The sequence below is a fragment of the Carassius auratus genome, chromosome 48, assembly GCF_003368295.1.
Source record: "Carassius auratus strain Wakin chromosome 48, ASM336829v1, whole genome shotgun sequence".
NCBI lineage: Eukaryota > Metazoa > Chordata > Actinopteri > Cypriniformes > Cyprinidae > Carassius > Carassius auratus.
This window is the reverse complement of record NC_039290.1, coordinates 10,691,808-10,704,501: the sequence shown is the minus strand read 5'-3', so window position 1 is coordinate 10,704,501 and position 12,694 is coordinate 10,691,808. Positions and strand designations below refer to the sequence as shown.

At 35.7% G+C, this 12,694-nt stretch overlaps 1 protein-coding gene across 2 annotated transcripts; it reads right to left on the bottom strand.

Moving 5' to 3' along the window:
* Nucleotides 1-3,241: 3,241 nt before the first annotated feature.
* On the bottom strand, nucleotides 3,242-12,145 carry LOC113065843 (oxysterol-binding protein-related protein 2-like). 2 transcript variants are annotated; one of them, XM_026237392.1, is made up of 15 exons: nucleotides 11,991-12,054; nucleotides 9,663-9,730; nucleotides 9,378-9,478; nucleotides 9,195-9,306; nucleotides 9,008-9,083; nucleotides 8,715-8,849; nucleotides 7,975-8,072; nucleotides 7,678-7,860; nucleotides 7,311-7,418; nucleotides 7,052-7,141; nucleotides 6,729-6,855; nucleotides 5,518-5,637; nucleotides 5,306-5,429; nucleotides 5,101-5,191; nucleotides 3,242-4,187 (listed from the first exon to the last, which is right to left on the bottom strand). In XM_026237392.1, the coding sequence occupies exons 3-15, from the start codon at nucleotides 9,412-9,414 to the stop codon at nucleotides 4,085-4,087; spliced, it is 1,404 nt and encodes a 467-aa protein (XP_026093177.1). In that variant the 5' UTR covers nucleotides 9,415-9,478; nucleotides 9,663-9,730; nucleotides 11,991-12,054; the 3' UTR covers nucleotides 3,242-4,084. The 2 variants fall into 2 exon arrangements, with proteins under 2 accessions (XP_026093177.1, XP_026093176.1); XM_026237391.1 differs by lacking the exon at nucleotides 9,663-9,730 and having other exon boundaries at nucleotides 11,991-12,145.
* Nucleotides 12,146-12,694: the final 549 nt, after the last annotated feature.

Below are 12,694 nucleotides of genomic sequence, written 5' to 3'. Positions count from 1 at the left end.
TGTCTAATTTCTATTGTTCAGACACACAGGTAGTCCCACCCCAATGCCAAGAGGCTGCTCAAATAGAGAAATGTTGAAAGTACCACACTGCACATTAAACACGGCATATTCAGCCTATCTATCTTGTACTTCTGAGTACTAAGTTATTAACCAAACAATAGCGGGGTCAGTTAATTTTTTTTGCAGTGGGCCACGCAAACATATGTGTTTGGTTGTGTGGGCTGCGAGTTAAAAAAGGTTGGGAACCATTGCTCTAGGGTTTCAATAAAAATATCTAAAATCAAAATCTTAAGGGTTCAGAACGACTCAAGGGTGAGTAAATGACAGAATTTTTGAGAGCACTGTTCTTTCAACATAAAAATACACAGATCACCCTTTAACATGACTTATCTTGACAACATGATACTCTGGAAGCTCTACAGTAAAAAAAAAAAATGTTAAACTGATGAAGGCAGCTCATGTAGAGAGTTGCCTAATCCAAACTCATATCCTCCTCGTCATCTTTCTTGTCTCCTCCTTCGTTCGACTTCTCTTGACCTTCCATGGCCTTGGCAAATGCTTCCAAATTTACAAACTATTTAGAAAAGCCATTCTATCCCAGTATGATCTTTTCTTTCCTGAAGTCTCTTTTATTACAAGATTTATGAAAATCTAAGCAAAAACAATTGTCTAGATACATTAGATTACATCTAATTTTGCCCTTGTAAGGTCATTCTGTATAAACCACAGACTTAACAGAAGGATGTCTTGGAGAGAGGAATGTGCATATAAATGCATGTGAAAGTATAAACAAGGGTGTTTAGAAAGAGTTTCAGCTGGAATGAACCAGATTAGTTTGTGTACATTTGAAATATACTGACCTCCTTTATTGGCTGCCTCTACAGCTTCAGTAGGTAATCCAAACTGATTAATCAAAGGCCCAAACTGTCCCAATGCTAGTGCACTGCTGAACATACTCATAGCCTGCACAACCCAGAAGTGTGCTGATAAATTATTAGAAAATTGCACATCTATAAATGCAGTGCTGACGAATGTTTGTGGTGACTGTTATATGAAAAACATCAAACTTGAATTTCTCTCTTTCTAGTTAAATTCTAAGAATTATTTCACTTTTCTGATGTCGATAAACCTCTACAAGGAGAAGGGGCGGGGCTTACGTTCGATTGGTGGAGGTTTCTTCGTCCTTTGCTCTGATTGGTGGTTGCACATGTCGATATGCCCACACAAACAACGCTGTCACGAGTTTGTCAAAGACAGACTGGAGTGATAAGTGTAACCTTTTAGGTGTTAAATTAGATTTTCACCACTGTTAAATCATTTTAGATCGAATTACTTGCACTTTGCTGGGCAAATACGTTAATTGTCTGGCATGTTAGGTCTTGCATGAACAATTCAATAACTCAGTGCTGAATCATTGTTCTCAGTTTCAAACAATTCTTGCACCCCCAACCCCACGGTTATGACTACTGAACTGATAAGAAATCCATGACAGCTATTATGCAATTGTTTGTCACCTTTTTTACTATTATATGCCTTTGCATTGAGTGTATAGACAACCTGTCAATGGCAGTCTAAATTAATGCCCTTTGATCAATATTGTCTGACCTTATAGCCCTTTAAAAAGGTTTACCTCTTGAGCATTAGCAATTCTTTGTCAAATAAATTATTAAATAATCTTATAATTCTACTCCTTAACCAGAAGCAGCTTGATTAATAAAGACATAAAAAGCATGTTTTTTTATAAGTTTAATTAGAATCTTTTTCCATGACATTGACTTTGATAAAGATCAGTTCACATTTGAGGTCAAATTAATGTAAAACAACAGATAATATTTCACAAACATTCCCACCATCAAACTGAAGCTAAAGCTTCTCCCAAATGTTTTGTCAGAAATCTCGAACTGATGCTTGTCAATTCCCTTCAGACACAAAAGAGCAAACTGATGTTTCTTAGTGAGGTCTCACATATATAATTAATATTGCAAGTATACAAATTAGCAGATTCATGAGTGCATTTCACGTGATCTATACAAATCTAGTAAAAAGTCACAATACATCATTTACAGTTATGTAAAGCCGTCATAGCACCACAGTGGTATAATTTGGGCTTCTATCTGTGAAATAGTGAGTTTCACAACAGAAACAACCAATCAAAACAGTTTAATAAGAACAGACAGAATGACTTGAAAATTTTCGAGTGTATGTTTGCTTTACATAGTTGCAATGTAACCAGGTTTACTTGTATATTCACTTGATGTGATTGTTAAAGGAATAGCTGATTAACAGCATAAAATCATGAGACAATTGGGGATGTGATTTTTTTAATGTCCCATGATTTCAAGGTTTATAAAAGACATTACATTAGCAGCTGGTGGAATAATATACTGATATCTCTAACCGCTAGTAAACATTGATAGTGAGATTAAATAATTTATGCTTAGACATGCCACAGTATAGTGTATAAAATACATTGGGAAATTAATTGTAGTTAATTCTTTGCCTTGGCCCGAAGCTTGGCTTTTGGAACTGTACGCACTATATGGAACATATTAAAGACATATTAAAGTGTGAATGATAAACACTTCTAATAATTAGATAACAGTGTTATTAATCACTGCCGTTAAATACACCTGTGTCTCCACCTAACTAACTTTAGGCTGTGCAAAACAGCCAGTAATACTGTGTCAAACCAAAAGCAAAAGTACTAGCATGCTTGAAACCTTTGCACTAGGCCAACCAATGTATTTTACATAAACATTAAACTGTACAATTCATAGACAGACATTTCCATTAATGTTTGCATAGCTTCTGAGATTTGTGAGTGTTAATATCACAGTTGTTTAAAGTTTCGAAATAAAAGACTGGTGTCTTTCATGATCCTCTGGGGTCATCTCATCTACGATTTGCATGTCTGGAAAATAATTAGTCCTTGAAGAATGAAGTTTGCTGTATGGCAAAAAGCATGTGAGCAACGAAGCACATTCTGAGCATTTCTGGGACACACGAATATATGTGGGCTAAGGTGAAGCACCTTGACATCCGTGAGCCATTAAGTGCTGAAATAAAAAGAAAGATTAACACCCACCTCCATTTCATTCACCTGGATGTATCACTCAACACTGACAAGTTATATGGCTTTAGTTTCTACAAGAGAAAAGTCGCTTTGGCAACACTCAAAACACTAACGCTAAGATGTAAAAGGATTTTAGTTATAAGAGCTTTTTAACAAATACAAAACACCTTTTTTTTTTTTTTTTTTTTTTTTTTTTTACCAAGTAAACATTTTTCATGAGCAGCTATCATTTGTGTCTGTCAAACAAAAACAAAACCGATCCAAAACATTTCTAAATGTGTGAGGAATGAGACTAATTCGTTTTTAGTAAATTCCCCTGTACCATGGAGATGGTGAGAAAAATGGCCCAAGAGCCTTATCAGCGAGATATAACAATAATTTCTGAACAAAGGTGGGATAATTCAAAACTCCTTTTCATTTTTGGGTACTCAAAATCAGGCAGAATCTTTAACTGTGAAGTTCCTGCACATCATACATACCACAAACAGAGGTCATATTTCTGAGATAAGGGGAAAAAAAGCATATCAACGAGATGATAACATCGCATTAGTTTGAACAAAAACACAAAATTATGCTCTCCTAATAGGTTCTGAGCAGCCTCATATTTAAAAAAAAAATTGCATCGCAGTGATGCTATCACTAACCACTTGTACCCATAAACTGAACACCTGAGTGTATCTAGTGAGATGCATGGAAAGGTAGGTTAGCACATTCTGTACATAAACTAGCATTTTCTAAATGTACTAAGTTTGCACAGACAAAATCTAACATACATGAAAAAAAAAGAAAAATAATTAAGGCATTCCCTACGTCTCAAAATAAATAAATCCACTCACACTACATTTTCAAAAGTCTAGTAAACTCGTGGAGAGGCTTTGTCCAAAAACTGTTCACATGAATCTCACATTCTGATGAAAAAAATGAAAAGAGCTTAAGGAGAGGAGATGATATGGATTGGGTGAAGGAGAGCAAAGGATGAATCTCTAGACTCTTTCAGTCTTCCCAACTGAATCAGTAGATGTCTGGAAGGTCAGAGTACCTTCTGTCGAAGTAACCACCCTTGTAGATCCAGTCTGCAGCTCCAGTGTACCGATTATTGCCTTGCTGGAACCATCTGAAAGACGGGATGCCAAAAAGTTTATAAAAATAAAAAGGATATTCAAAATCTCCACCGAAAAAGAACATTTTGCACTAATATATTTACCTTTCAAGATGAACATAGCAAAAGGTTTTTAAATGATAGTATCTGCTTCAGTAGAAAGCACTGGCCAGTGTGAAATCAGATTTTTTATTTTTTAACTATGCTAGGCTACGATAGTCGATTTCTCATAGTTATTTTACCCTCTTTTCACTTTTTTCTTTTTAATTTTGTTTTTGAATGTTAATATTGCAATCTGCAGTCTCAGAACTGGATTGATTCATTAAAAAAATGTAATGCCTGTGGTTGGTCGGTTTGTGTTTTATTGCCATGCCAGCTTCCTTGGTTATTTTCATGGTAAATAAAGTTGAAATAGTATAATTTAAAATTTAAAAACCTACACAAGTTTGATTTAGTTAATTCTAAAATGCTTAAAATAGATAAATAAATAAACTCTAAAATGTTTTCAGGGTTGACTGTTAATTCCCATAGAAAACTTAAACCAGCATTTTAAATTAAATATATTTAAAATAATAAGGAACATGTCTGTCTTCATTTTGATATAATACTAATGAGAAGCTTTCGTTTTTGTCTGTTAAACAAAAACAAAACAGATCTAAAATATTTCTAAACATCTTGAAATATGGCGGAGCTGGAAATGTTGTTTTCCTCCACCTCCTGGAGATTTTCTGTTCTTGTTATCTTACATGGAAATTTATATCAACATGTGTATTATTAAAATGCAATCAAAATATTTTATATATATATTTTATATATATATATATATATATATATATATATATATATATGATATTGCTAATCGTGAGAGGAATGTGAATATACAAAATGAGGAAAAAGTGGATGGTTTGTTCTTAATTCAAATACTGGCCTCGTAGACCATTCTTCCTCATCTTTAGCACGCTCTCTTCTGGCAGCTCTCTGCTTCTCTTCCAATCTCTCCTTCTCTTGACTTGCAGTATCTGGAAGTTAAGAACAGCTTTTAAATTTAGGGGTAAAATAAGTACAGCATCATCCAGAAAATAGCTTACTGAACAGATGGGAACAAAACGGGCCAAAAAAGAGATTGTGCATACCGATATCCCCATTCTCCATAGCTCTGATGTCAGGCCGCAAACGACAGTCTGTTGGTGCTATGACTCCAATCATGCCAGGCTCCAGCTCATTAAGCGTCATGGCAAAATTAGTAAAATTATACATCTAAACAGAATCGAGGAAAAAGATAGTGAAGTGAGAATATGCAGAACATGCATTCACCCAAGACAGATCATTGTGGGCTTGGGGTTACCTGCGTCGAGTGTGGCGGTCGAGGGGCTTCTCTCCATAGCAGCGTACTGCCTGGGATCATAGTAACTGTTTCCTGGACATCTGGCATTTCATCTGCATCATCACCCCCTGTACTCTGCTCCTAATCACATGCATACAGTAATACCATTTATGTCTCATAATCCCATATGAAAACCATTAAACACCACATATAAAGCAAGATCAGGAAACAAATAATCTAGGAAAACTAATTGAACTAACACTCTACTATGATGGTGGCTCAGGCAATGTAGCTACACTGCTAAAAACCCACAGTCTTTCTTTACCTTCACTTCTTACTGAAATTGCATGTTAATACAAAGAAGGGAAACAAAAGTTGATTTCCAGCAAACACACTGCAGATCATTTTAATTCAACTGTATTTTTCAATAACACTATTGTACAAAAGTTTGGGGTCAGTACTTTTTTATTTTGCAATAAATTGATCAAAGATGACAGTAAATGTTTAATTTATAATGTTTCAAAAGACTGCGAATAATGCTATTCCTTTTAACTTTCCATTCATCAAAGAATCCTGAAAACAATTTATCACAGTTTCCAAAAAGATAACTGTATTTCAGTATTGATAATTATAATAAATGTTTTCTTAGGACTGAATCAGCATATTAAAATGATTTCTGGAAGATCTTGTGACAGTGAAGACCAGTCATGACTGGTGAAAATTAAGCTTTGCCATCACAGGAATTAATAAAACTTTACAACAGTCTCAAATAGAAAAGCTATATTCAATTTCAACATTAATTCACAATATTACTGTTTTTATGGTATTTTTGGTCAAATTAATGCAGGTGTGTAATAAGAGACCTCTTTCAAAATCATTTAAAAATCTTACAGACACTAAAAATTTGAAGAAAAGCCGATAATTATTTTGTATTCTATTGAGATAAATGAAAAAATATATCACAAAAAAATCAGAACAAGGAGTCTGTTTGTGTATTGACATTAAAAACCAATGAATGGAAAGAACTTGCTCTAGTAGTCATTTCTTCTACACTTCAGTAAAGATCTTCTCATTTCTCATTTCTAAGAGTTTGCAAACAGTCTCTATTGTAATAATAATAGGTGGAGCCTCTATATGAGGATGCGTGAGAGCCTTTTGGACTTCCATGTGAAAACACAACAGAAAATAGACCACGGCTCTGCAGTGAGAGATAAATGACTAACGCTTTGTACCTGCTTGTGTTTCTTGGAATCTCCTCCGCTTTTCTTCTCTGCTTTCTTGTTGACTTCATAGACTTTTGGCTCAATGCTATATACACACTCAGTCCACTTCCCATAGATAACATGATGCTTCTTTTTACTGAAATACACCCAGACAAATTTTGTCAGAAACAGAAGCATCAAATCCAGAAAAAGTAAAAGTACACACACAATCCAGCTTTAAAAGACACTGCTGATGCCTTTAGTGCTACAGACATGGAGTGGATGTGCAGAGTGAACTCTACAGGCTGGGAGCCAGATATACCCACTGACATTTGATACGAATGACTGCTCACCTCTTGTCCTGGATATGTCCCTCTACCCTATGCAGCTCTTTGCCAAACATGCCGCATGGCTTAAAATTCAGCACACACTTGTCCCCAGTGCTAAAACGAACAGAAAGAAGTCAAAAATAAAAGGAAAGAGTGTACAGTAATCCACAATGTGACATGGAAAGATCACACCATAGCCTTAACAAAAACAATATTTAAATGCAGAAAAGGGTTGAAAACACAGGCAGAAAATGTAGTGTCAGAAAGGAAAGAGACGAAAAACCTGTGGTTCACGATCTCCACTGTCCCATACTGTTCAATCCAGAGTTTACCCAGAATAACGTTATGCACACAGCACATAGGGTTCGTCCATGTGTAAGCTTCTCTATGCCTGAGAGAGAGAGAGAGTTAAAAAATAGCTCAGCCATAACTAACACCCAAAATCTCTTCAATATAGATAAGAAACATGCTAAATAATAAATGGACATTCCAGCATGTTATTTATAAAGCAGATGTTGTTTAAACTAAGGGCGAGGAAAAGTTACTGCTTTGCTCAAGGGTCCGATTGTATTTGAGGATCTCAATGACTCTCCAGCTCCAATAAAAAGTGATCATATTATACTCAGTGAGGTCACATAAACAAGACTCACTTGGAGAGCTCAAGTGTCATGGTGCCTTTAGGCTCTGCCTCCACACTCTTCCCCCAGAATTTGAGTTTAGGGTAGATGGAGCCGTGAAACGAGAAGTCTTGATTGAGTGACTCGGTGTAGAAGGCACTGATTGGTGGATGGTGGCTCACTTGTTCTGAGATCATGCGGTAACCCTCTTCATCCCTGAGCACAGACATTACAAATTATTGGTGCAGGCTAATTTGGATTTACATATTCAGCTTTGTGCTAGATTGATGTACAGTATAGCGTTTGTGTCCAAATGTTCTGCAGATTTACCGTGTAAGTTCAAAAGTCTCTCCTAATAAAGGGTTAAAAGGTTTTCCAGTTCTGTCCCATTGCGATGCAACAGCAGAGATGGCGAATGCGGCAACAAGCTGACAAATGAGATGCAATTGCGTAAATAAGGATTTGTTGAATCTTCCATGCATGCACACATTTGAGAGTAAAATATAAAGGAGGCAAGTTTTCTGCAGGTTTTATGAGGGTACATTTTTGACTTTTTCAAGACCAATTCATTACTATTTTTTTAATTTTGCATAAAAGTTGTCTCAAACTAGAAATAATGCAAATAACTTTTACTGTAGCTTCTGATCACACTGCAAAAAAATTATGTTCTTCCTCCATTTTCCAGTGCAAAAGATTTTCTGAGAAAATCGATTAAAAATTAAATGTAAACACAAAAACAAATACCTGCAAATGAGCTCAGAAAAAAAAGAACTTAATCCAAAGGGAAAACAAGTTTTCATACCCCATGGAAATATATTTGTTGTTGTTGTTTTAAGCATTAACTCTTTTAAAACTAATTTTGCTCTCAGAAAACCTCATACTTTCATTTTGCATTAAAAAAAATGTTCAGGATGTTCAGATATCTGTATTGTAAAACAAGACAAAACACTGAGGAAGATATTCATTTTTGTATGCAACATTTAACACCATGACTTTATGTATTTAGGACTAGTGTGCGGAAGGGCCAATTAAGATTTTTTAAGACCTGTAGAAATCCTAGAGGCACTAACCTGCATACGCTCTATAGAGTCAGAAAGTGTACAAGCTTTATGGATGAGGTATGTATGTTCCATGTACTCTGTAATCCTCTGCAAGAAGCTCAGTGGTTCGTTGAAGACAATTGGCATTGTTATCTTGGACAGCTCCTGTAAAGAGAAAGTATTCCCAGATAGAAATGGCTTGGCTTATGGACAATGACACCACAATCCAAACAACATGTCTCTTTACAATTTCATATTTCATGCAGTGTTTGAATGGAGCTCTTTTGACTAAGCTGTTGTTTGGTCAAAGTAACTGTGCTCACCATTCCAATGCATTTCTTCAGGAAGCCCCACACACTAAAGTCATTTCTGGAGAACATAGGTGCTGGCAGAGTAGTTCTGAACACACAGACACACACATTAAAACATTACACAGTCCAACAGATATAAACACCTTCACATTTTGTTTCCTGCCACTGAATATTATTTGACTTCATTCAGACTCCTTACCTCCTCTCCAATACTCCATTTTCAGACGGCACTTTGCCATTCACTGTCTGCTTGCTCTCATAGACACAGGCATCTTTAAAGCTGACTTCACATGAGTCGTCCGATTCTAAACCTGAGACGAGAGAGATTTAGTCCTAGGTGACGATAAAAATGTGATGTACAGTACTAAACTTCATCACGTACCTGTCTCAGCATCATAGAACTCTTCCTCGCTGTTCATGATGGACAGTTACTGCTGTTGAGGTCAATCAGAAGGCATTGTTTCACAGCTTGAATGTGTTCTTCTGTAGATCAAACCATATTGTAGGTTTGAAAATTAAAAAGATATCAAACTGGAAGTCTGTAAATGTACTGCAGTGTACTGTACTACTATGCTGTAAAGCTGGAACATACTGGACAGTGGACACTAATGCTGGCCTATACACTCTGTCCATTTCCTTATTGAACACACAGAACAAATCCAATCACCTCACTGCAGTCTTTAAACAGCTGTGCTTGGCAAAACCATCTGATGAGAGTGTCCGAACAAGCTAATCCTTTAGCAGAGAGAGAGTGTGTCAGCATCCGATTGTCATTACTGCAACTGACTGTACCGATTCACAATGCTGGCTTAATTAAAGAAAGGACACCATTCAGGAATTGTGATGCAATTCTCATATACGAGTTTCATATAAGTAATTTCTTAGAATTTTCATAAATGTGCTCCTTGTATTCAAGATGGAATTATACTTTTTTTTTTTTGCCATTTTCAATAAAAGTACATTTAATCAAATATATAACATATCCACTACCATTTAAAAGTTTGGGGTCGGTAGTAAGACACATCCTTCAGAAATCATGCTGATATGCTGAATAAGTGCTGAAGAAATTGCTCATTTCTATTAGTATCAATGTTGAAAACAGTTGTGATGCTTAATATTTTTGTGGAAAGCATTGTACATTTTTTTCTGAATTGTTTTCTGATTATTAAACAGTTCAAAAGAAAAACATTACATTAAAATATATATATATATATATATATATATATATATATATATATATATATATATATATATATATATATATATATATATATATATATATATATTTCATTTAATAACATTTTTGTAACACTGTAAAAAAAAACATTACAAACATATTTTCCTTTTGTTCTGCATGTTGGTTTTGTCTTGCCACATTATTTTAATCATACCACATGACAAACAAAAGTTTTTCAAATATTTTATTAAATATTAATTATGCCGAATTATAACACTTTTCAAGATTTTCATTATTTTAATGAGGATTTTTTTTCTTTCTTATCATCAGGAAAGTTATATTAATGCACCCTAAAAAAACTTAATTTCAATTAGATTTTAAATAAATAATAAAAAATGCTCATTACAAAGTGGTATTCAAGTCATTGAATGAATTACACTAATATATTATTATTGAATAAATGAATAGAACGGACATATAAATAAGCATCCTGTCATTGACCCGCACACACACACACACACACACACACAAACAAAAATAAAGGGAAAACTCTTGCTCAGACCGCCAGTTATACAGCTGCGAATGACCAAAATACAAAGCAGTTTAAACGACTATTGGCCATATAACAGAGGTGGGCACTATGCAAATTATTTGGAACTCAGAAAGGTAAAGCAGCCGCTTAACAAGCTGACATCACATATTCAAACACCCATGTGGTAAAGTGCCAACAGGGAAAGTCTTGGCTGGATGAACAGCACGTAGCCCCGGTTGTTTTGCAACAACACAGATTCAAGGTTGCTCAACTGAAATGAATGTAGTAAAAAATCTTCCAAATATCCATGTAAACAATACACCTTATAGTCTCTCTGCTAAGGGTAATGGTTGGTTAGACATCTTTCGGCTGTGATGGGCTGTTATAACAACAATAAACAGAGAAAACTAGTCATACAACTGACTGGAAAATGACAGTGCTAAAGATCAATGGTGACTAAGACAACCACATAAATGTCTGCTTCTCAGAAAGAGTGGCATAGTTCCTGGTGGTTGTGTTTGAAGAAACTACTGTACCAATAGTTTTGGACTTTGTATTGACCTGGATACATAAAGTTAGTTTACTAACTAAGAGCAGTTAGTTGCCGGGTTCACAGTCATAACTGACGAAAAGTCATGTAAATCTCTACGGTCACATTTGATCAATCTGACACATCTTTGTTAAATAAAACCTCTTCTTTTTTTCAATGCACCTGAACAGTATGTGCTCTTCTCAATCAAGTTAAAATGCTTCCCCAGAATAAATACTGCTGTCAACTAACAGATGGATCATAGTAGCATCTTTCATCAGATGCACATTTGTAATGAGTGTCAGTCAAATCAGTGGAGAAGATTAAACCCGTCAAAACTAACTTACAGGGCAATCAGTTGATTCAGTATATCCCTCAAAAGACACAGAAGGCACTGCTTAGTATATGATCGCATGCAGAACCATATTAAACGCAACGTCTAGCCATCCGTGCATGAGGGCAATCTGACATTCAAGTCATGTCCCGTTAGATATACAAACATATCTGATACTATGAATAACCAGCCTCGCTCGGTAGCTACTTAGAGCTACTGCGGGGGGAAGTCACTGGGCGTTCGGCTTGAGCTGTTTTGACCCGCGTTAGCCGCTAGCAATGAGCACTGACCAATAATAAACCCGAGAAACGTTATTACTCATCAACCCGTTTGATATCGTCAAAACATTAAAGATGCCACATAAAATGACGTGTAACATCGACCAAGCTTAGCAGGCTGTATAATGTGCGTGTGTCGCGTTACCTTTCAGTAATGTAAAGCTGAATCTCTCCTGTCTCCTGTGGGACACAAAACAAGCGCCGAGTTCGGGAAGACTGACAGCGGGGCGGATACATTTCGCCAGGACGGGAGAACAAACTGGATTGGAGGGTTGAGGCGGCGGTACAAAAGAAGTTGGGCGGGGCGACGTTTGATTGACAGAAGCAGTAGCCTATTGTGAAAGAAGACCCCTTTGCGAACGAACGATATTAACCTTTTGAAAGGGTGGAGTTATATTGAGGTTACATAAAGGGGTCGGTACTAAAAAAGGCAGGGATGTGGGTTATTTATAATCCTAACAATAAATATCGCCTTCGGCGATGGCAGTGGCGCTCCTTGATTGATTATGACTGCTGGCTAGGAATAGATAGCTATATACAAATTATATAGACAACACATTAAATTTAAATTTTCAATGTGAATTAAAATAAATAAATAAATGAATAAATTGTAAAAAGCTACAGAGAATATTATATGAATTCACAAATAGACATATGTTTTCACAACTTCATTTCATATTGTGAATTCCTATTTGTGCTGTGAAACAGGACCAAGGGTTTCTGGGTCCTTTGACAAAAACATGAAAATAAATTAGGCCCAATCAGTGTAACAAATGGTTTCTAAAGCTTTTGCTTTCATTATGACTTTAATCAGACGCTTATTATGCAGTTCAATTAATGTAAAATATG